Source organism: Peromyscus maniculatus, chromosome 9 (assembly GCF_049852395.1).
Source record: "Peromyscus maniculatus bairdii isolate BWxNUB_F1_BW_parent chromosome 9, HU_Pman_BW_mat_3.1, whole genome shotgun sequence".
Taxonomy (NCBI): domain Eukaryota; kingdom Metazoa; phylum Chordata; class Mammalia; order Rodentia; family Cricetidae; genus Peromyscus; species Peromyscus maniculatus.
Window position 1 is genome coordinate 36,813,149 of NC_134860.1, and position 25,213 is coordinate 36,838,361.

Here is a 25,213-nt window from a genome sequence, read left to right on the forward strand (position 1 = left end):
ATGGTTTGCATGGAGGCACAGAAGTGCTCACCCTTGGGGGGATATTTTGAGTTGTGTTATTTCAGGGTTTGCAGCCTATTTCAGAAAGTCACGGCCATTCTCATGAAATAAAGCTGAAATGGGTATATGGACATTTCAGACTCACCCCCCATCTCCCCGCAGAAAGTGTATTCACTTAGGTATAGGTGGTACAGAGCCTTGATGGGGTGAACCACTCAAAGACTCTGATCAGATTGTCACTGGGTCTGGGCCTGCCTCCCTGCATGGTCCTCTGTGGTTCCTCACAGAGACTGTGCTTCCTAGGTCAAAGAACTATGGATTTAACTTACTTCTTGTTACCCAGGTAAGGACTCCATTCAGAGAAACCACTCAGGCTGACACAGGCCTCCCAAGGTCAGGTCCAGTTCCACCAACTGTCACTGTTCCTCTGGCAGGACAGAAGGTCTTTGTGCTGTATGTCCAGCTGAGGGCATCTGTGTACAGGTTCCTGGCTCAACTTGACAGATGGGGAGGGGGCCAGAGGAAGGCAGGGGCATGGCTGGGAACAATAGACAGATGAGACAATAAATTCAGAGCACAGCCTGAAAATGAGGCAGAGGAGACTGAAGTTTCCTGGTCCTGCTTTCTACAAGGGCGCTCTGGAGTAGAGCATCTGCTCTGTCTCTTGGTCCTAGGGCCCCAAGTAAGGGCTCCAGCTTAAGGTTCTCCGGGATGGGAGCTGCATCTAGCCCCTTGGATGGTCTCCAGGGAAAAGGAGACTGGTTCTCCTTCAGATCACAACCTCACCCAGGTACCTCAGGGTATATAGGACCCAGCCAGAGAAAGGCCTAGCCCACCGAAACCCTGGGCAGAACGCAGCTGAGCCTCTGTGGATGTGAAGGACAAGGGATAAAGTCAGACCTTTTTCTGCACGGAGAGCCTTGACTCTCAGCAGGAGGGATGCCCAGCCTGTCAGCACGCCCATGTTCATTTCCAGTTCAACATCTGACTCCTTGAAGTCAGATCTATGGTTTTGTAGTGGTTCTTGGAGGACGAAGGATGCCATTCCTCTGAGTTAACCAACCTCCTGGGGTATAAGGACCTTGAGAAGGTCCCCTGCAGTACATGCAGTACCAGAAGTGGGTGCAATACACACTCACAATGATGACAGACCTTAGCGGTGTCAGCTGCCCTCCTATTCCTTTCTCCAGCTCCCCTGGCAGGACAGATTTGTGTCGTCCCATTCCCCCCACCCCCTCCTTTTTTTTGCTCTCAGGCAGTGGGGTTTAAATTCTGACAGTGTCTTCCTGGGCCAGCTGCTTAAACCTGTAGCTGTTCAGTGAGGACATTAGCACCTACCTCACAGGACCGCTGTGATCCTGCTCATAATGGCGGCCCATGTCATTATCATTACTGTGCTCTTTACTAATATTATCTCCATCCTATGCCTGCCAAGAACTGGCTTTCGTTTTGCCGCTGCTCTCTTCCCTGCCCCCTCCTCCTTCCCCCACCTACCTCTTCCTCTTAGGGTCTTCCTTTCCTTCCTTTCCCCATGCTAGCCTCCTCCTTCCCATTCTCTTTCCTCTCTCTTTCCCTTTTCTTCTTTCCCCCTCTTCTTCTCTCTCCCTTTCCTTCCTGCCCTTCCCCTCTCTCCTCCTTTCCCTCTTCCCCCTCCTCCCCAGCTCTTCAAGCTCTTCCTCCCCCGACTCCGTGAAAATGGATTTGTACTTACTGGAGTCTGCAGTGTTTAAGTTGTCAGACTGACGGGGGAGCTGCCCTGTGGAGCTTCACTACAGTGATTCAAGTCCATAGGTTTCCAGGTGGCCATGAAAATCCTACCTGGACAGGGATGTTTCCAGTACCGTGATCAGAAAAGGGTTCAGGGATCCGATGAGGATCTGAACCAGCACCCAGGAGAGCAGTGTGTGGATACTGGGGTGCTGAGGGAGCAGCCAATGGCAGTAGCCTCTAAATAGGGGTAGCCCAGGAAGGTCCCGGCAGCACAAGGAATCCAATGCAGCTGTAGTGATAGGAATTGGTTCCGGACTCTCTGATGAGATGTAGGAGTGGGACAGATTGGGTGGGTGGGACGGTATGAGGACTGGATGTCTTCAGAGAGGAAAGGGCAACTTCAGAAGGGTGTTGGGCACAGTGACAGAGTGAGACGAGTTTTTTTTTTTTTTTTTTTTAAACTGTATTCTCTTTTCCAGATGGCCGTTCCCTAAATGACTCTTCAGGCAGGGGATGGGGAACCAGTAAGCAAAGCCTGAGGTGTCGTTAAACCCATTCCAGGCTTGCAGCTCCCAGGGTGGTCCTCTTCAGTCACTTGGACCAGCTGGCTCCCCACCTCGGCGTACGTGCCAAGGTGTGGCACCTAAGGTGACCTTGGCCTCTGGCTGTGCCAACATGTGTCTGTGTGCATGTCCTGGTCAGGGAGGGAGCCTGACCAGGCCAAGGGCAGGAGAGGGATGGCAGCTGCTCACACCCTACTGGAAGGCTTTTCTGTACAAGGCTTCTGACTGGGCTTGTCATTGCAACATCCCCGTGGTGAGAAAAGAAAGGACTGTGCATTCTGCAGCAGGGCAGAGTGAAGTGGTCCAGCCTGTGCTCTGCAAGGCTGCCTGCCGGCTCTGGGGTGTGTGGCTCTTCCTGAGAGTAGCCCCTTTTCTCACTGGCACTGGAGGATAGGGGTGCCCCCCTGTCCTCCTTATGAAGCAGTGGTGTTTGGGGGAGTGCTCTGCTCTGTGTGACTGAAGCCTCTGCAGGAGGGACAGGTGGGGCTCGGCATTTACAGAGAAGCACACAAGGGTTTGGGGGGCATGAAATGATTTACCTAAGGCCACCCACAAGCACTGATCTTGGACTTCAGCATCTGATTTCTCAAAGCTCCTTGTTGTGAGTCTGTGCATTGGGGACCTCATTGGGCTGGCCTGGGTGAGGGCCGTGTGGTCTCCTTCATCGTCCTCTGTCTCACACCTGTATATCCTGGGAGAGGGGCAGGAGCCTAAGAAGTTGCCAAACCCCTTCCTTATTTTAGTGTTTCTTTACAAAATGATAGGTTCCATCATGATGTTTTCGTTTATGTCTTTGTACATATACTTATTCCCCTCTCCCTTTTCACTGGTTCCCTTCTTCCCCTCCAATTGTCCTTCTGCTTTCATGTCTTATATATAAGGTGTGTGTGTGTGTGTGTGTGTGTGTGTGTGTGTGTGTGTGTGTGTGTGTGTATTCAAATCTAGACTCCATACATGACAGAAAATGTGGTGTTTGTTTTTCTGAGTCTGGCTTATTCTGCTTAGCATTCTGAGGTACCTTCTCAAGTTACAGTGCTGTTTGGTAGCAATGCTCAAATCCCCAACCAATGGTCTGTATGCAGACCACCAGTGACTGGGGTCCAGTCAGGCCATTGGCCACAGGTAACTTAAAAGAGATGGGTCCATCTGTATCCATGCCAGTAGGGTGTCATGGTGGGAACAGCACTAAAAGGAATAAGGAGAAGGTAGGAAAGGCCATTGCCCAGTAGGGTACATAGTGGGAGGGGATCGAGGCCATTTTGCTCTCCAGTGTTCCCCAGCTTCCTATGCATACCTCCTGGCTCAGAAACTTTCTCTAACCTCAGAGGTTAGCACCAAGACTAGATGTAAGCCCAGCATACAGCTGTGCCTGGCCAAGGAGGATGGGCAGGATTAGGGGTAGACAGGACTCAGGGGCCTGCAAAAGAAAGCTGAGTGCCTCTTGATTCGGGAGTCCTCCCAGAGTGGACACTGGGGACTTGTTTCTCTCCCTCTTCTGTGTGCTCCTCTCTTTTCCCCCAAGCATCTTGCCTCTGTTTCTATGTGTTTGGTTCAGTCCTCCTGAGGCTGGGGCAGTGTGGTCTGAAGTCTTCAGTGAGTATCTCCCTTGGGGGTCAAGGAGAGGGTCATACAGTAATTTCCTGGCCAACACCAAGGTCACCTTCTCTGGGCAGTGGTAGAGTCCTCTGAGGGAAGTGGGAAGTCTGGGCTAACTGGACAGATTTTTTTGCTATTCAGGAAGTGTATTTTCCTTCTGAGGCAGTGCCATGGAATATAAGAGGAAGGATATAGTCCCAGGACCCGGAAACTGTCTTGCTCTGACCCTGTCTGTCTTACTTGGAAAGGAGCAGTTGGTCCAATGGAGCCTCAGGTCAGGGTGCATCTAAGAGAACCCTTGGTTTGGCCTAACTAATGTGGTCACTCCTCTCTAGCTGTCCTGGATGGGGTCCTACAGTCTTGCTGGGCCCATGCAGAAGTAGAGGCACCTAGTCCCGAGAGCCACCTACCTAGCCAGAGGGTAATACCATGCAGAAGTCACCTGTGTTCTCTCCTCTGTTGTTACTTTATGGAGGCTCACTTTGGACTCGTGGCCTCCCCAGGGCCCAGAGGCAGAATCTACATTGGAAGCAGCTGTGACCATTGTGGTTTTAACCAAGCACCACGTGAACCACTGTGCCTCATACCTTCCCGGAGATGGGCACCTCTCTCTACTCTGCACAGAGAAGGCAGATGCTTTGAGTCAACATGACCCGGGGGAGTAGAGTGCACCCAAGTCCTAGTGGGTTCTCTGCTGTCTCAGGTGACACCTGCCCTCAGTTACTGGATCTATAAAATGGCCTGTGAAATTCCACTTATCTGCTGGATTTCTTATGGAGCATAAGAAAGATGGATACATGAAGACTTTTCCTTGTTTAAACCCAGTTCTGGCTTCATAAATGGGGACTATTGCTGTTATAAGAAGTTCTAACAACACCTCTCACCTCCTGCATGTCCCCGGCAGGACCACTTAACCCTCCTGGTCACACCCCCTTTCCTCTGGTATGTCGAGTTATAGCATTAGTGGAGGGGCACAGGACTTTGCTTTCCAGGCACAGAAACCCCCAGCCAACCTGGCAGGCTGGCACAGGGCTTGATGTAGCTCCCCGTTTCTGTGGCTCCTCCCCCAGTCCTGCCTCCCACACGTGGTAATTAAGCTCACAACATCAAGTATAAGCAAATAATAACAAGGGCATTATCTCCTGTTAGTTTGTGTTTTTCTGTGCCTATCATAAAGCAATTAAAATAATGAATGCCTTGAAAAACAATAGGTAAGAGGGGTGGAGAAATAGCATGCTATGCGCTGTATACCTCTTATGCTGTGAATTATAGATGCATTAAAACCACGGTGGCTGCAGGGAACTCCTGCCTCTGGGCCTTTTCCATGCTGAAAAATGTCTGTCCTTTGAGACAGCAGGCTCAAACAGCAGGAACTAGGCCCTCCAGGTGGCCAGAGCCCGGTTAGCTGGTGTTATGTGTAGCTCAGTTGGTAGTATGCTTGCCTAGCAAGCCCAAAGTCCTGGGTTTGATTTCTAGTAGGGTGTAAACTGGAAGTGGTAGTTGTATGCTTATAATTTCAGCACTCCAGAGGCAGAGGCAGGAGTGCTCAGAAGTTCAAGGTCATTCTTGTCTACATACCTAGTTTGAGGCACTTGAAGGTACTGGAGACCGTGTCTCAAAAACAATGAAACAGAAACAAACCCAAGAACGTTGGTCTGAAAGCATGTTTTCCTCAGCCCTCACCATTTTTTGGCCAGTTCCAGGAAAGTGCTGGAGTTAAGGTCTGTGATCTATTTTGGATGGGGAAGGCCTGTGCCTAAGTTGACCTCACATATGATCATTAGATAAAAACTACAGCTTCTGGAGTGGATCTGGCACCCTGAGTTAGCTGAATGTACCTCGTGCTTTTTGATTTCGGCACTAGCTCAAGGCTGAGAACCACTGCATTTAGAGTCAATGTCAGATGTAAGGTTGGGGTAGGCATTTTGGGACTCAGTCTGTGTTATGTGCCATTAGACACTGTTTAGTTCTGGGGAGCAGGCAATATTACCCCCATCTCACAGGGCAGTCCCTGAAGTAGTGGGAGGGCTAGATTTCTGTTTTGAATATGCACCTTGGTTACCATGGCTGCCAAGGATGACATGCTCCCTATCCTCCTGGAGACCCATCCTTTGAGTTTCAGCACCAGGACCAGAGCTAGCTGGCCAATGAGACTAACCTAGTATGTTTAAGAGGCAGATGTCACACAAATCAGCAGGTGGCCCAAGGTCTCCCAGTCCCAGGCTCCTACTGGGTTTGTTCCAGCTCCTGTAGTTTAAAGTGCTGGGGAGTTAAATACCATAGGCATCCAGTCCTACAGCCCAGCTTCTCAATCATACTCTACCTGAGCCAGGGTCAGCCAGCAGGAGAAGAGCAGACATCAGACACCTTTCCAAACCTACTCTCCCAGTATCCCTGCTTCCCTGGTCTCACTGGGCCCACCCTGCTCCTTGCAGGAGGTTTCCACCTCTGATTTGGTTCCCCTTCTGCAGTCCCACTTTGGACCAAAGCACAATGATCCCCAGTGTTTTTCCTCTTTGGAAATTAATACCAAGATTATAAGTGATGAGTATAATTTACTGATGTCTTTTTCCATTTCCATCTGCACTAATGATCTCAGTGGGTGTTTGAGTATGGGTCTAGTTAAATTTGATTTAGATGAATGATGAGTCTTTAGTATATGTATAAGCCATGCATTTTGGATATATTTATAAAGATATTTGTTTACCTAAAATTCAAATTTGGCTGAGCATCCTATATTTTATCTGGTATCCCAAACCCAGGCTCTGGAGGTGACAATGAACAGATACTCAGAATCCTTTGTAATCATTCATTCAAAATTTTGATTGCTTTTGTTGTTGTCTGTTAAGACTCTGTGGTCCAGGCTGGCTTTAAACTTGTGGGCGAAGCTCTTGCCTCCACCTCCTGAGATTATAGGTGTGTTTATTGTACTAGCTTTGTGCTTTAGACTGTGTTAGGTGTCAGGACTGACAGCAGTGTTGGATTGGGTTGAGAAATGAAATAAGTAAGTGAATTATAGAGTATGTTAGAGGGTTTAAGTGCTATGGAAAACAGTAAAGCAAAACAGTTGGCATGGAGGAAAAGAGCTGGCATTTTCAGAGGGTAGTGCGAAAGACTTTATTGGGAAGTTGAGAGAGCATGGGTGAAAACTTCAGGAGACAGAGGCAGAAACAAGCCTTGGTCAGCGAAGGATGGGAGCATCCTAGGCTCAGGGCACATTGTGTGTAAAGGTGTATCATTTACAGCTTCATGTGGGGTTTGGATAGCTGAAACTTCCTTTCTTCAAGCATATTTCAAATTCTGAAGGTGGGATTTATTTTCTCTTGTAACTCAAAGATCTGGGCTTTGGGCACATCTGGATCCAGGCATTCAGATGATGACATTAGTATCCCATCACATCCTTCCTCCCTATTGTCTTCCTTTTCAGGAAAGGATCACTTTCCCTAGCTCTTTCAGCGGAGGTACCACACTTGGGCCTCATTGGCTTGGCAGAGTCGTCTGATTATCCCTGGCCCAAATGGGTTTGGCCAGGGGATAGAATGCCTGATCCATCAGTCTGTATTGCTAGAACTGTTGTGGGTTCTTCATGAGTCCCTTTTGAATGGCATGGAGGAAAAAAGATGGAAAATTAGTAAAGGGAAGTTGGGTTGGCACTATGAAGGCATAATGACTTGTGCCAAGATAGTTTTGTGCTGACTGCGCCCCCTCTTAACTACTATGTGGCTAGAAACAGGTTTGTGCCTTTGCCTTTAAAGTGGTCAGAGAATAATTTCAGCATTCTTTCTATTCAGAGTATTCTAAAGGGACATTTAAAAAAGGATTCTTTGTGTGCCATAGCATGCCTGTGGAGGTCAGAGGACCACCTTGGGTCCTGTCTGTCCACCTTGTTTGAGACAAGATGCCCCTTTTGCTTGTCTCTATTGTGTATGTTGCCACGCTGGTTGACCCATGAGTTTGTGGAGGTCCTCCTGTCTCCGCCTTCCATCTCTCTGCAAGGGTGTTGAAGTTACAGATGTACTCTACTGTGCCCCCCCTTTAACATAGATTTGAGGGGTTTACGCTCAGGTCCCCACAGCTGCATGGAAAGTGCTTTACCCACTAAGCAACCTCTACAGCTTGATTTAAAAAAACTAAATTAAAGAAAATATAACCCATAACCATCTCTCCTCCCCCACTTCTATCTTTAAGTCACATTCCCTCACCGGGAACCCCTTTTGGGTTCTGATTCTTTATGGGTGGGCATCTTATTTAAATCCAGTTCTCTCCAATGTCTCAACTCTGATTCTCTCTGTTGCCAGGAGGCCCAGAAGATAAATAATGGCTCCAGCCAGGCAGATGGTACTCTCAAGCCAGTGGACGAAAAAGAGGAGGTGGTGGCAGCCGAGGTCGGCTGGATGACGTCCGTGAAGGACTGGGCAGGGGTGATGATATCCGCCCAGACACTGACTGGCAGAGTCCTGGTGAGTCCCTCGTCCCTCCCATGTGAGGTGGTGTCTTGCATCTGGGAAGGGGGTTTGCTTGGGGGAGATGATGATGCTCTGAATTTTCTTGAGGCCAAGTAGGATGAGTGGCCAGTGCTCCCCTGAGCTCGTGGATCAGCATGGCACTCTACACAGACCCCAGCTTGTAGTTTGGCACTGTCTCTAGAGAGTGAGCCATCATCGTGCATTCACAACCTGCTTGGGGGGGTGCACTGAACTGCCTCTGTCAGTAAAACAGATGTACACATGCGTGGATGAAAACAAGCACACTATACCTGTACTATCTCAGAATAAACGATGGGGCATAGCAGCATAAACCAGAAATGTGTCCAGAGTCTGTTAATGCAGGATTAGGAGTCTTTCTATCTTCTCCCCCACTCCTTCTGAGAGAGGGAGAGAGAGAAAGAGAGAGAGAGAGAGAGAGAGAGAGAGAGAGAGAGAGAGAGAGAGAGAGAGAGAGAGAACAAGTTGCTGCTGTCCTCTAGTGGCCTGGCAGAACCTGCTTGGGTGCAGCATCCTAGCCTGCACAATGTGAAGTAGCTCCTGCAGTGCTCATATGGAGACTATGCTGCTCCTGTATGTGTGCATGCATGTGTATGCATGTGTGTGTGCATGCGTGTGTGTGCGCGTGCACACTATAGTGTATATGTGGTGAGTGTATTATAGTGTGTGTGTTATGTATGTATTTGTTGTACTGTGTATGTTTAGTCTGTGTGCTACAGTGTATGTGTAAGTGTGTGTGTGTTATAGTGTGTATGTGTAGTCTGTGTGTTACAGTGTGTGTATGTTATAGTGTGTATGTGTAGTATAGTTTGTATGTGTAGTGTGTATGTTATAGTATATATGTGTTATAGTGTATGCATGTGTGTTATGGTGTGTATATGTTATAGTGTATGTGTGGTTTGTGTGTCTGTGTTATAGTGCATATATGTTACAATGTATATGTTTGGTGTGTGTTTGTTGTATGTGTGGTATATTGTATATGTTTGGTGTGTGTGTGTGTGTGTATGTGTTTGGGAGAGTGTGTATGTGGTGTGTGTGTGTGTGTGTGTGTGTGTGTGTGTCTGTGTGTCTGTGTGTCTGTGTGTGTCTGCATGCTGTACTCTTGCATTCTCAGGTGCCCTGTTTCTGGGCCTGTCACCAAGGCCTTCCACAGTCAGGGCTTGCTCATGCTGATCCCTTCCCAGGCACACCCTGCCTCTCTCCTCTGCTAACGGAGAGCTGGGCTTCACCAGTTGGCCTCATGAGCCACTGGTTTAGGGTAAGAATTGTGAGTGGCAGGATTGTAATGGCTACACCACTTTTCTGGGGCCAGAAGGCTGTCGGAGTTATCAGTGTTTCAGTGCAAAAAATAGTGCAGAACGGGGCAGACGAAGACCGTTGCCGACTCCTGACAGGCCTGTGACCCACCCTAGGTGTCTCCTTCATTATTGCAGCCCCAGCTGGTGGCTTTCTTGGGTCTGCTCTGGATCAGGAGTTGCCTGATGATGTGTTTAGGTGACTTCTCCCTGTGACTCTGGCATATGTTTTGTGCAGGTCACCCTTTTTGGCTTGAAGTGGGGGTTCAATCAAGAGTTCAATCAAGAGTCATTTGTCTGGTAGGCAGAATAAGCAGGGATCAAAGATCAAGCTGGGACTTTACCCCAGAAACTGCTTCTTTGGTGAGGAAGTGAATGCCAGTGAAGAAGGTGATGAGTCTCCCTTATCCAAATCCTTACTCAGTAGTGTTTGGGAGGGATGCCTCCCACATTGCTAGAGGAAGTGAGAAGGACACTGCATGCCCTGCTTGAGGAACTCATGGGACCAGCCAAATAGCCTGGTAGGAGAACAGGACTCTGGGATGTGAGGGACCTTCTGTGAGCTCAGGCCGTAAGGTCATGCTGGTGACAGCTGAAGACTAACTTCAAAAGAGGGGCATGGAGGTGGCCCTTTGGAGGACAGAGAACTAGCAAGGTCAGTTGCTATAAGGGGGAAGACAAGGGGGCTGTTGGGTCCTCTGTGAACCAGGAGATGGTCTGATGAGGACTTGCAGGTGGTTTGCTGCTGGATGTGGGGACCACTGTCATCTATTTCCTCGTCTCATTCTCTAAGTAAGTTTTCTGTTGCTCTTTCACACAGGGATATGAAGAGATGTTACCCTGGAGACAAGTGAGGTTGAGTTCTGGGTCTGGATATGCTTGTGTGTAAGAGTGAAGCCATGCCTTCCACACATATGGTGGTGGTTCTGTGTGGTCATGAGAATGAGCTACAATAGCCATACTTTCAACTTTTAATGAGTGAGTTTAAGTATACAGCAGGCTACAGTAAAGGGGAAAACAGCACGCAATGGATAGATATTAAAATGCCATCAGACTGGTACATAAAGCACCCAGCAGAAATTGTCAGCTGGAATTCCCGGATGGGTTTTTCTTTTCCATGGCTGAACTTCCAGTTTCTCTTTCCCATGGCAGGCACTTTAATATCATGGGGCAAGTGGCAGTCACATCTATTGGAAGTGGTTTAACTTCTAGATGTTCTCAAAAATACAATGCTTTTATGCTTGGCCTATTTTACCTTCCCTGTAACAGAGTTTGGTGTGTGTGGGGGGGCAGCCCATCACAGAGGAGGGGCCTTGGAGGACACTTTGAGACACACATGCTTGGGTCTGAAATGGGGTAGGGACAGCCCCATTCCAGAGACTGCCTCTCAGGGAGCTCATACAGCACCTGATAATTTACCAGTAGACTGTACATCCTGGTGGCCATGGCAGACATAGAGGAGTGGGGCTTGGTATGAATGTTATAGTTGCTCCTGTCTGAGGCCATTACAGTCAGCACCAAAATGTGCTTCCTCAGAACTAGCTGAGGGTTCCCAAGCACCAGCTCTGGGCCAAAGGTTGTATCTGATAAGGCGGGAAATAAACATGAACACTGATCAGTGGTAGAGTTCTTACTTAGCATGCATCAGACCCTGGCTTCAATGACAAGTAACCCAAACCAGAAAAAGGCTAAATGTGGTGGTGCCTTCCAGCCCTTGGGAGGCTGAGGCAGGAGGATCATGAGTTCAAGGAAAGCCTGTGTTACATGGCAATATGCTGTTTTAGAAACAAACACAATCTGACCAGAGGGAGGAAGGGACTTCTTGGTGGGTGAGCTAGAAAGAGAAGCTACGATGGAAAACATTTGATTTCTAACTAGACACCCACTGTTCAGTTTCCCTTTTCCAAAGTGGATTAGCATCTTAAAAGCCAAAGGGAGGAAATAATGTCATCAAGGAAAGCAAGCTGTGGGAGCAGAACACAGTGCATTATGGGACTCTGGACGGTTGTCCAATAAGGCCGAAGGCCAAGAACACCAAGGCATTGGGCTCAAAGAAGGCCTGGAGGGTTGGCTGGAGACAGCTTGTCTGGCCTGAAAATACCAAGGTAATGAATGTGGGCAAAGTTTGTAGGACAAGGATGTTTTGAGAGTGGGGTGCTTAGGTTGGCCATCAGATAGCCACCTGGGAGGGGGTAGCTGCTCAGAAGGGGAAACTGGAGCTAGGAGATCCTGAGACAACTTAGTGAGCTGCTAACCCCATGATAGCACAAGAGGGAAAGGCCTGAAGTGTAAACAGGTCAAAAGGTCAGGGGGTGGATATGAGTGATATTATACAATTGGGGTACATAGGGCCAAGTACTCCCCCAGACTACTTCAATACCCCTCATGTACCATCACCAATATTATGGAGAGTATCTTGTGAGCCCTACAGGCACCATGCCATCCCGGTTCCTTGCCATCGTTTGGAAAGGCCTGGCCCCGGCTGTTGTATTTGCTCACATAGCTCTTGGGTTGCAGTGTTCTAGTTTCATTCCTGTTGCTATGATAAAACATCCTGACATAAAGCAACTCAGGGGGGGAAAGGGTTTATTTTAGCTCGTAATTTTTTCCCCTCAGTCCACCATGTGGGAAAGTCAAGGTGACAGGAACTTGAGGAAACTAGTCACATTCACAGGCAACACCAGAGGGGCAATGAACATATCATGCCCACTTGTTTGCTTCTTTGTAGTCAGCTCAGTTTTCCTTTTAGACATTTCAGGAACCCCTGTTTAGGGAATGGTGCTGCCCACAGTGGGCAGGTCTTCCCATATCATTTAATTCAATGAAGACAATCCCCCATAGACATGTCCACAGGCCAACCCAGGATAGACAGTCCCTCAGTGAGACTCTTCCCAGGTGATTCAATGTTGTGTCAAGTTGACAGTTAGAGCTAGCCATCACACAGGGGCTCATCACAAGAAAGTAGGCTTTTCTTACCGAAGAATCCATCTCTCCTTCATCACTGAGAAAAATCAAGCCCCAAGGAGGGATTTTGCTTGGAATATAGAAAGCAAAGCAGCTGTTAGTGGAAAAGCCAGCTGGGTAGCGACATGGACTTGAGACATTCCGCGTAGTGTTCCTCCTGGATTATGACTGCCCAGATAAGGACAATGCCTTTTCTAAGTCACTACCAGATGTTACTCTGGGTGTGACAATTAACATATTGTTTTCGAGCGAACAAAGTCTGAGGCCCCCAGTCCTGACTCCCTTGATGCTCACAGGTAGAAGCAGGTCCATCTCCAGCCTTTTTGCCTAGGGCTGCCCAAGGTGTCACAACTGCTCTCTGGTCTCCTTGGAGAAAGTCCTGCCAGGGTGCTGGATGCCCATGAAGGGAGGGATCCCTATAGCACAGAGCAGTGTCTCAGAGCTCTTTGAGGAGAAGGCAGAGCCTGGCTCTGCACAAAACATGGGTTTTACATTGAAGCAGCCGCACCCAGGACAAAGCTGCCATGCCTGTTCTGAGCTCAAAGCTGTGTTTGTCTTGAGCTATCCAGATGTTTATCCCTGTGACAGTGGGACCAAACCAATACTAGACACCAGCTGTTGAGTTTCTTTTTTCAATTTTTAATCTGTTTTCCTTGATGGATGCTCAGGAGCCTGGCCTCCACATCTGAGCCCCCAATTTCACCTGTCCGGTTGTTACAGGTGAGGCTCTTAAGACTGGAATATGATGGGTGAGGTTCAGCTGGCGAAGGATTGGCTAAGTAGCCCAGATTATCTGTAATATCTGACCTCACTGGCAAAGTACCATGTTCGTTTGATAAATGGTAATTTCTTACCAGCTCTGACTGTGTGCTACATACAGGCATAAAACAACGAGCAAGAGAAACACAAGTGTGAATTACTCATACTGTTGGATTAGATAGATAATTATACAGTTCCATTCCAGAAGTGACAGGTGGTCGACCCCATTCACCTGGGGCCTCAGCACCAAAGTGATCAGTTCTTCGACCCTAAGGTTCCAGGTCTCAGAATGACCTTTACCTAGTCACTCTCCTTAGGACTAGGCTTGCTGGCCCCAAATCAGCAAGACTGAATGGACAGAGCCCCCTTCTGGAACGTAGTCCTGAGCCATACTATACTAGACTGATGCCAGGCAGACGAGAGTTATTGCTGCCTTTGTTTCATTTTTTTAAATTAAAGTTTTTAGTTTAAAAACACCATTTTGTGTGTGTGTGTGTGTGTGTGTGTGTGTGTGTGTGTGTGTGAGAGAGAGAGAGAGAGAGAGAGAGAGAGAGAGAGAGAGAGAGAGAGAGAGGAAGTTTGTGAATATTGGGCTTGTGTGCCTGTGGAGATAGAGGCAAGATCAAGACACCCAGTGTCTTCCTCCATAGCTCTCTCCTCTAATGCCTTGAGACAGGGATTCTCTCTGAACTGGGCACTCATCATTTTGGTTAGGCTGGCTGATCAGCGAGCTCTTACCATATACCTGTCTCTGCTCCCACCCCACCATGCTGGGGTTACAGAAATATGTAGCCATACCTGACTTTCTACCTGGATGCTAGGGATTAGAACTCAGGTCCTTGTGCCTATAGCATACATGCTCTTAACCGCTGAGCCATCTCCCAGTCTCCAAATTAAAGACTGTGAAAGTAAAATCAGTCCTCTCTGCAGGTTCATCATCCATGGATTCATTCAGTCACCTGTCAAAAAGATTGGGGCACAATTGCAGCTCATTGAACATGTGTGGCCTCTTTTTTTGTCTTCCCCAATAAACACAGTGGAGCAGTTATTTCCATTACATTTACATTGTGTTAAGTATTGCAAGTAATCGAGGGATGGTTTCAAACCTATGGGAGGGCATGCGTAGGCTCCCTACAAGTACTACACCATTTATATAAGGGACTCATGCATCTTCAGATTTGGTACCCACAGGGAGTCTTGGAAGCAATCTCCCACAGATGCTGACGGACAATCGTAGAACAGTACATGCTTATTTTAGAATTCTGGAACATGATGGAAGAATCACTGACAATTTCCATTTTGGGATATGGAGTTGGCCCACGCTCAGTGATACTTCAATAGAGAGGAAGATGTCTTCAGGATTCTTCCCAAGTGTTTGGGCATTGCTGAGGACTATGTTGCTTACATTTCACCTTATTTACTTCAGGCACACATTATGGAGAAATTAAATTAGCTGCTTTCACCAGGGGTCACAATTTTGTCAGTTAACAGCATGATTATTCTAAATTGGGAAAGGGGTTATGTCTTTTTCTGGTGGCTACTTTGAGCCAAGGTTGACTGGAACATGTGAACATAGAGAATCCCAGGTTTGAATTCTTTGTGAGATCATCTCCCCCATTTTCCTGTTTCTATTCTTTTTTCCCTTTCTATTTCAAATGTTCTACTTTCCTATTTGATATATATATATATATATATATATATATATATATATATATATATATATATATATATATATATATATATATATGCTGTTAGGTGTTCCATGCATTTTTGTCAGCCAAATTAAACCCTTATAAGGCTGAAGTGGTATCTAAAGACAGGGATAGGGCAAGAAACACTTAGGCCAGCTTTTGTTTGTTTGGTTGTACTTTGTAGACTCATAAACCTAAAATCAATATAGATATTTTAGTTCAAGGTTGGTAAACGTTCACATTGTGAACATGTTAGGCTTTGTGGACAGTGCAGACTCTATCATAACTACTTCATAATGCCATTTTGGTTTGAAAGCAGCCATGAACATTCACAGAGCAACTATATTTCAATGAAACTTTATTGACAAAGGCAGGTGGTGAACTGGATTTCTTTCACATGCTACAGTTCATCCCCTTACTTTATATAAAGAAATCAGAGGGTAGGGAATGAGAGTCTTGTTGAACAAGAGTTGTAGTACCAGAGAACCCACTGATAAGGAAGAAAGATGTAGAAGATGTAGGGACAGGTAGACACACACACACACACACACACACACACACACACAGCAGTGTCATTGTCATTACTGTCATCTCCATAGTCATGTTCACATCTATGTTGATCTCAGAGGGACTGTCTCTCTAGGAAGTCTGTCTTGTAGCTAAAGATAGCTTCACCTCAGGGTCTGAGGCATGTCTGCATTGCCTGGACTTCCTGTCAGCCCTATGACAGATGCAGTGTTTTGTGACTCTCTTAAAAGACCGGTTTTCTCAACACCCTACCCCCACCTCCTTGGGCAAAGGGAAAGCCCTTAGCATCATTCATTTTAGTTACTTTCCCCATTTGCTTATGTTACTGCACTTGAATATTGCTCCAGGAAACATGCAAATCTAATTCCACCAACTGAAAACATTTGCTATTTGCTGCAATGTCTAGGGGATGCTTTATCAATGCATGGAGAAACAAAATGCCAGTCTCACCCTTTATCTTTCTAAATAGGTCACATGGGTGGCATTTGACACATTATGTACCCAGCCTGGGCCATTTTATTCTTATCTCCAAGGGCTCCAGAGAAAATAGATATTTAGCATGCCTTTCGAACAGAAGTAAGCCCATTGGGTTAATGGGGTGAAGTAGCTGTGCAGTCGCTGTTGAACCGTTTGAACATGGCAGCAGGTCAGTGAAACTGAGAGGGGGTGCACATGAGCATAATGAATCTGCCACGTGACATACGTTGCTGTCCTTTCTCACTGTTTGGGGACTCCTGCTGTTAGCCATGCTTTTTTTTTCTCTTAGTGGAGCTTGGTGGCAAATTGGCACATAGCACACATGTCCATCTTCTTCTCTCTTCCTCCCATCTAGGCTTCATCCTTTTGTATTTTCGGCAAAGCTACATAAAATTGCCACATCACTTGTAATTACTCTGTGGAGCAGAAAGAGTAGAAATCTCATGGGGTTGTGTTCTGGGTAGTGAGCTCTCCCGATTGGAAGTCCACAGGTTTGATTGGCATCACCACTCCTGAAAGAGGCTTTGGCTCAAACGACTCACATAGTAATTCCCCACTAAGAGTTACATTGCACCTCTTTATTTAATCTTGTGTTTGTACTTTGGTGTTAGTTAAAAAGCCAAAGATGATGTATTATATTTTTATATGATTAAATAACTGTTTCTGACTTTGATGGAAGAGGCACTGGAGTTATGACACTTGTTATTTGTGACCCAGTACCATTTATTCAACTGGGAGATGTATGTCAGAGTGATTGCACCAAGCAGGCTCCCGCTGCAGGGAGTGACTTGCCTGTTGCTAGAGTTGTTCACATTTGTATTTTGTCACACAACTATAATTGGTCAAACTTAATCCTCATTGCTTTAATTAAGTGGCATTGAATCCACGAGATGCTTCAGGATAAAAATGGTTCTCTGGGAACTTGAACAGACTCCATTTCTTATCTGATCTTGGAGGTTCTTATGCTTGCCAGCATATAGATGCTCAGAAGCGTCCGGAACAGGAAAGTAAAAAAGGTTCTGTTTTAACACAAACTTCCAATCTTTTTTTAAATTTATTTAAAAAGTTCTATTCAGTTCTTGTATCATGGGAGCAGCACATGCCACAGCACACTGTCTTAATCAGTGTTTCTATTGCTGCAGTGAAACACCATGACCAAAAGGCAAGTTGGGGAGGACAGGGTTTATTCAGCATATGCTTTCATATTGCTATGCATCATCCAAGGATGTCAGGACAGAAGCTCAAGCAGGTCAGGAACCTGGAGGCAGGAGCTGGTGCAGGGGCCATGGAGGGGTGCTGCTTACTGTCTTGCTTCTCATGGCTTCCTCAGCCTGCTTTCTTATAGAACCTAGGACCACCAGCCCAGAGATAGCACAACCCATCATGGGCTGGACCCTCCCCCATCAATCACTAATTAAGAAAATGCCTTGCAACTGGATCTTATGGCATTTTCTCAACTGAGGCTCCTTCCTCTCTGATAACTCCAGCTTGTGTCAAGTTGATATGAAACCAGCCAGCACAGCCACGTATTGAAGTCAGAAGACAACTTGTTGGAGTTGGTTTTCTACATCCCTCTACCATTTGGGTCTCTGGGATTGAACACAGGTTGTCAGGCTTGGTGGCAAGCACCTTTACCATTTCACTGGCACCAGAAGCTTCCATTCTTATTTCCCCATGGGACCTTTCTCCCATGACACAGGTGTGACAAGGCTGAACTTACCCAAGGATCTGCTGGTTCTAGCACATGGGTCAGAATGGCTCAGTGCCTTGTTTGCATGGCTTAGGAGCAAAAGATAGTTTTTTTCCCCACATTTTCAAATTGCTTTAAAACAGAAAAACTAAAGAATATTTTGTGACAAGTGAAAAGTATGTGAAATTCAAATTTCATTGTCCATAAATTTGAATTGCTATACAGCCATGCTCATTCTTTACATAGTGTCTGTGACTACTTTTGTAAGACAATCCGGTGAAGACTTAAGTAGCATCCATAGAGTCACAAACACTCACCAGCCTAAAACTGTCTGTCCCCATAGTGAAAAGGTTTGTCACCCCCTCTGAAATTGGTGAAATTCTTCCTAAATGGCCAGTGGGACCGGTTAGGCAGAGTGTAGAAAGAGAGGGAGTCCAGAGCCGAGTTGCCCAAGCTGCCAGCAAGTTCTTTGCTGGGCTTAGCAGGCTCAGCCTAAGGGCTGGGCACATTCGGCTCCTGAGAACTTCATAGCAAGGTCACTCCTTGCAGCTTCCCACTCACTCCCGTGCCCTCCTGCAGTCTGCTACCTCAAGCCCTTCTCCCTGGACATCCAGAGTACAGTCCTTCCCTCTCCCCGGCTCCTTGTGGGAAGGACCCTCGTGATCCGGGTCTGTAGGGCAGGCTCAGCTCACCCTGGCCGCTGGCCTGTAAACGAGCACTCAGTGTGCCCGGCTCCCCAGTGTGCCCTGTAAAAAGCCCAGCTGCTAATTTTACTAGCTGGCAGGTTGGCCCCTCTGGCCTCCCCAGAGCATTTGGGAAAATGAAGGAGGGAGTCAGAAACCAGACAGTTCTGGAGAGAGGAAGATCTTTCTTGCCCAAGAGTCCCATGCTGGCCCAAGAGGATCCCCAGGCAGTGCTCAAGTTTCTGTTATTTCTCTACCTTGGGATGCCCAAGTGAAGGTGGCAGGGGATGTGCTTGCTTTTATCTTTTTCTCAACCATTTGCCTATCCACCTCCCTGGAACTAATAAACAACGTGTTTTTTAGTGTTTCCTGATGAACCCCAACCCCCACCCCGACCCCAGCTTTTTTGGGGCTGCAGGCTAGGAGCTCCACCTAGCCACGCCGGGGTCTGACTGGAGCCTTAGCTCCTTCAGCCACTTTTTCAGGTCATCAGAACATACCAGGAGGTGAGATGGAACACTCCGTAACAGCACATCTCCTGTACTCTTGGCAAGGAGCTGCTGTGGTGTGGTCCTTGGAATACAGAGGGCCTCTGTGTGTGTTGCAGCCGAGGCTTCAGCCAGACGGTACCATCCCCGTCCTACCTCTCCCCGGGGCTTTTATTCTGGGCCAATTGCTTCATCTTTTGAAGCCACAATTTCCTCATCTTGGTGATGGGGATAATGACAGACTCTGGGTCTTCCTGTTGTGGTGACAAGTTCATGAATAAATGCCAGAAAAGTGCCTCTTGTGTGGTTAGTGATTAATACACATTGGCTCTTATGGTTTGTGTTACCTTTCACTGCAGGTGCTAGGTTACAGTGGGCTGTCATGGAGAATTATAAAGGCAGGGAGGGGAGAACAGATCCTTCCTGGGGGCAGAGGGAGAGAGAGAGAGAGACAGAGACAGACAGAGACAGAGAGAGACAGAGAGACAGAGAGAACGTGTAGACTTGAAGCCTCTCTGAGCTCAATATTTTCTCAGAGGGCCAAGGAGCTCTGAGCAAGGCTGCTGGCAGTTCTGGGCATAGCAAGCAGTCCCTGGTGTGGATCTAGTCCGTCAATATTTGTTCCGTACACACCCTTCATTCAGGTCCATCCAGGGTCTGGTCCTTCTGAGACTGGACTGGCTCATGCCAGCCTGACTCACCATTATCACGATGGCCAGGAAATTCTAACTTCATATAGGGAGAGCCTCCTCGAGGTGTTCAAGGGCCAGAGGCAGGGCTGTGCTCAGCTCCCTGGAGCTATATATTGTGGGCATGTATGTCACAGGAAACCCTTTGGTAGGATAACAGGTGAGCCCCATGGAAAGAGAGGGTCAAGGGCACTCAGTGTGGTCTCCATGTCTAGTCCTTCCCGGAGGTTGTGTGATCCTGACAGGGTAGATGGCTGATTTCAGTGATCATGTCAGCACTGTATATGAGAAGGTGTGTGTAGCAGGTATGTGTAACATTTTGGTGGGCAATGGCCATAGAGCTATTGAATGGGCATGGGAAAATGTGGTACTTTGGAAGAAGATGTGAGTGAACATAGATTCAACTGTACACATGAGGCATGTCTTCTAGGCTCTCTTTCCAACCTGTCAAACATCTCAGAGAGCCTGTTAGAAATCAGCCTCCATTCAAGGCAACAGGCACCTCTTCTTTCTTCCAGACCAAAAAACTCAACACAGTACAAAAGATGCAAAGTGGAAAGTAGGGTGCTCGCTTTGGCTTGAATGTTGTAGGGGAGCAGGGTTTTTGAAATAGAGTTTAGTGACCCACTCATCGGTCCCTTGAGCAGACCTGGGATCTTGATGTTTCTAACTCTGGTCTCAGATCCTATGTGTCCCTGTTGCTGGATCCCAGGAGCTGAGTAAATATGTTTATATGACTAACATCAGCCTGACTTCCTGATACCCCCCACCCCCGTCTTTTTCCTTCTTCCCAACCAGTACGAGCTGGTGCCCCCTGGAGGCTTAGTAGGGAATGGGTGGTTCAGAGCTCGCCACTCAGTGTTATCCCACCCCCCTTCTCAAGCCCCCACCCTCAATGGTATGTGTAACATTTTGGTGGGCAATCTCTTAGGTCCCCAATCTCTTAGGGAGCTGTGACTCTCCTTAGTCCCTTTATTCCAGCTGCAAGAAAGTTTAGTAGAGAGACTCAAAAATAGAGACCCTGGCGGTGATGAAATTGCTCACACTCGGGGCCACATGCAAGCTGACGCCTCCAAGTTTAGTTTGTGAGGCTATGTTTAGGAGGAGGCAGACGGACTCGTGCCTGTGGGCCCTAAACACTCCAATCTGGAGGACTGAGAAGCCCCATTTAGAGAGTCAGAGTCCAGAAAAAGGCATCTTCCAGAAAAGACAAGTTTAGGGGGAGGCGACAGCAACCCAAAGCCACCATTTGGCCTCAGAATTTTTTATTATAAGAAATGTTCTTTCCTGTTTGAGAAGGGAGCGAGGGCCTGCCAGTTATTTCTTGAGTCTGTCTTAAGGAGTCAGAACAGCCATAAACTTAATTAAACACACCCAAGCCTCTTATGCACCAGGGTCCGCTTTTTGTCCATCCAGTTAATTTTAGTTCATGAAATTAGCCGTGAGCTGGCATGGACAGCCTAGGGAGGGTGAAGGCAGATGCCTCTGAGTGGTAGCTTGGATCACAGTGTATAAGCCTGCAAGGACACAGGTTTTAATTTAGCCTGGAGCATCCAAGGTTCCCTACACCTATGTGCCTCCACCCTGGGCAAGCAGACCGTTGGGTCTTTCTTGTTTACAAGAGATGGGTTAATCCACTAAGTAAATGGACAAGTCACACTGACTCTTCTGAAGGCATGAAGCCCAGGATCCAGCAGATTACCTGAGACGGTCAAGAAACGGTCACCTTGGACGTCTCCTTGCCCTCTTTCATTAATATCTCCCACCTGACCCCTTTGTGTGACTGTGGCTGGAGCCACTGTCCTAAGGGAGGCAGGGAATAGATCACCAGACGGAAAGGGGACAAAAAGTGCTGTCACCCACCATAGTTGCCTACAGTTGCAGTAATAATGGCATGAAACAGAGGACAGATCGCAGGAGGTTTGTATTTCAAGGGGCAATGGTTGCCTGGCCAATGGCTGCTATCGAACCCTGCCAGATCCGTTGGCATGTGAACTTTGGGGCATGGTGTTTGGAAGACTCTAGAGAGAGGTCCTGACCCCACCCCCTCCTTGCTTTTGGAGAAGGGTCTGGATGTGATGGATTTATTGGAGGGTCTATGCTGAACCCAGCTTGCTGACTGGACACTCAGAGAGCTGTCTACCCAGGCTTCTGTCCCTGCCCAGAGCCCAATTCCTCTCAGTAGCTGTTTAATTCACAGGCACCCTTTGTGTGTTGTTGGGGAAGAAGCCATGATTTTACGGTTTTTCTGTAAGCCAGGAGCTGGGTGACTTAATTTCTTAGCTACCTCAGAGTTTTCCAGGAGAAGGTCTGGAGAGACGGGTCACGTGGTAAAAGCACTTGCTTTGTAGGCATAGTGACCCAGGTTCAATCTCTAGGACCAACATAAAAAAGCCAGGTGTGACAGTATGTGCTTTTAATCCCTGTCCTGGGAAGGCAGAGACAAGCAGATCTGTGGCCTCCATAGCCACCCAGGCTAGCCTACTTGATGAACTCTAGACCACCGAGAGGGAGACCCTATCTCAAACAAAAACAAAAGTTGCCTGAGAAATGACCCCTGAGGCTGTCCTCTAGCCTCCACAAAAGTGTGTGTACCTGCACACACACATGCATCCACATACACATGAACACACACACACACACACACACACACACACACACGCGTGCACACATGCACACGCACATATACACAGCTTAGATAAAAAACAAACAAACAAAAAACCAATTTATCACCTGAGTTTATGCTATATGCCTCTCTGGGCCTCTGGAACTCCAGACCCTATGTGTGAGTGATCTAGACACAAGAGAGAAAACCAGATCTCTTCTGTCAAAGGAACTAAGGTGAACGGATAGCTGCGCTCCAATCCTGCCTCTGTTGTGACCTCCTAGATGACCTTGAGCAAATCAGAACTCAGCGTGTCCATGGGTAAGATGAGGAAGGCCGGGAGTTCCTGAGCAGTCTGTTCCTTCAAAGGTTCACCAAGCTCTGTGCTTCATTCCCTTCCCGACTTACACCCAGAAAGGGCAGTGGGGACTTGCCTCAGACCTGTCATGTGCCTGGTCCTGTGATACGCACTGGCAAAGCATCCTGTTAGTCTTTTTTCTTTTTCTTTTTCTGCTGTCGGTGTCATTGGAGAGGTGTGGGATGGATCTGGGCAGTCCCTTCCTGGCCTTCCACTCAGATTACGCTATGTGAGCTAAAATCTAAAACTCTTGCGTGGCTTACAGGCCCTGAGAGACAGGGTCACTGTCTCCCACTAATCTACTTTAATCTTTTTCTTTCCTAAATCTCTTCCTCGTAGACACAAATATACAGAGAAGAAGGGGAAGCTTCTAGAAGGGACTGTAGCCATGGAGTTGATAGAGGATGCCCCCGGAGGAGGGCCTATACCATCTAATCTAGGGGATTGGATTCTTTTCAGATGTTTCAGTCGTGGAGTCTGTATTAGTTATTAATTTTTCATTGCTATGATAAAATCCTGGAAAGAAGCAACTTTATAGAGGAAGGATTTTTTTGCATGCTCAGAGAGCCAGAGTCTGAATCAGGGAAGGCCTGGTGAAGCTGTGGCAGCCTGGCAGCTGTGGCAGCGGTTACATGAGGCTGCTTGTTCATGCTCAAATGGACTGAGAGAAAGAGAGCGGGGCCAGAGCAGGGGCTAGGTTAGAATCCACAAGGCTAGTCCTCCAAGGACCCACTTCTCCTCACCAAGCCCCACCTCCTAAAGGTTCTCAACTTCCCAAAACAGCATCCCAGATGGGAACCAAATATTCAAAACATGAGCTACCCACAGACCAGTTACAGAGCCGTTTCTTCAGCTATCATCACACAGACTTCTCGGGGGGGACTCTTGCTCTGACCATATGTAGACTGTGGCATCCCCACTGGTTCTACAATGGTTTGAAGGGGTGTCCTTCCACAGCCTTTGCTTGAGGAGACCTCAGGTGACAGACGGCCCTCTCTACCACAGAAGCAGTTCTCCAGGTCTTCTTTCTCTTGCAGAGGCTGAGGCTTCACTCTCCCTCTGCACCTGTGAACATTTCATAAATGGCACATTTACTTAAAAGAATGACTGCCAGAGGCAGTCAGGAGCAAGGAACCATTAATGTGGGGGTAAGGTAGTACACTCAGGGGGGCCTAGCAAAAACAAACAAAAACAACAAACAAACAAACAAAAAACAAAAAAAAAAAAAAAAAAACTCTAGGCAGGCTACCTCCCAAAGTTGTGTGAGGGTATCCAACACTGTGGGTGATCTATGCAGTTCAGATTGCAGTTATTTCCCAAATGAAACTCCGAGTTAACTACCTAGACGAGCTGAAGAAAAACAACCACAACACATGCTCAGTGGGCTGTTTCAAGTGTTTCCAGTTTAATTAGCATGATTCTAAGCCAAGGCTGTCCATATCATCGGGAGGAAGGGCTGAGTCCTTCCCTGGGTTCTCAATGACGAAGCATCAGCAACGTTGCTCTTCATCTGCTCTCCTACCCCCCGCTTGCAAAGCCATGGTTTTGGCTGGCTCTTTGCCCCTGAGAGTTGGATCGTGGAAGCCAGTTTCCATAGTCCCCGGGCCCCAAGGGAGCTAGCTGTACACTGGGGCTTACAGCTATCTTCCTGAACAGACCTTGTCGACAAAATTCAACAAGACACTCTGAAATTAAAAAAAAAACAACAAAAAACTTCCTCCCTGGACTGAGATGGAGAGATCAAGTTAGAACTGAAATAATAAATAAATAAATAAATAAATAAATAAATAAATAAATAAATAAATAAATAACAAAACTATTTCTCTTTCATTTAAGTTTATTTCAGCTACAGCCTCTGGTCCTGATAATTTCTGCTGTGGAATTTAATTTTGTCAGACTTGGATTCCCCATCCTTTTGCCAAAGGTGGTATATTCTAGAGATGCAAAGTGACAAGAAAAACAGCCCCACTTCCTGAAAGATAATTTTGTGTACATTAAACAGACACATTAAGCCATTTAGAGGAAAGCTGTTTGTTCTCAGGAGTCTGGAAGAAATCTGAATTTCTAATTCTGGACTCTTTAATAATTTTCAAAAGAGCTGAGGGTAATGATTAACTGTCTTTGAACTTCCTTAGGCTCTCATCTATGCCCTGATCTCAAAGTGTTTGAAAAGGGATAGAATTTTCTACCTCGATGTGATTCTTAGAGTGAACATCAGCCTCAGAGGGACTTTTTGAGCAGACCTGGGATGGAACCTAATGTAAAGGCAGGGGAGACACAAGATCACAATTGGAACCTCATGTAAAGCTGGGGGGGGGGGCGCGGGCAGGCACAAGGTCACAATCGGAGCCTAATATAAAGAGGGGGAACACAAGGTCACAATTGGAACCTCATGTAAAGGGGGGAGGGCAGATACAAGGTCACAATTGGAACCATGTAAAGAGGGGGAGACACAAGGTCACAATTGGAACCTCATGTAAAGGGGGGAGACACAAGGTCACAATTGGAACCTCATGTAAAGAGGGGGAGACACAAGGTCACAATTGGAACCTAATGTAAAGAGAGGGAGACACAAGGTCACAATTGGAACCTAAGGTAAAGAGGGGGAGACACAAGTTCACAATTGGAACCTA

The 25,213-nt window shown here is 47.2% G+C and overlaps 1 protein-coding gene across 23 annotated transcripts in view; it reads left to right on the forward strand.

Annotated features, from left to right (window-relative positions):
- The window catches only part of Kcnma1 (potassium calcium-activated channel subfamily M alpha 1), a 710,535-nt gene that overhangs the window by 195,406 nt on the left and 489,916 nt on the right, over positions 1-25,213 (forward strand). For all 23 annotated transcript variants that reach the window (XM_076544645.1, XM_076544646.1, XM_076544629.1 and 20 more), the window contains exon 2: positions 8,168-8,329. In XM_076544645.1, coding sequence (XP_076400760.1) covers positions 8,168-8,329 — 162 coding nt within the window. The remainder of the gene's footprint in view (positions 1-8,167; positions 8,330-25,213) is intronic.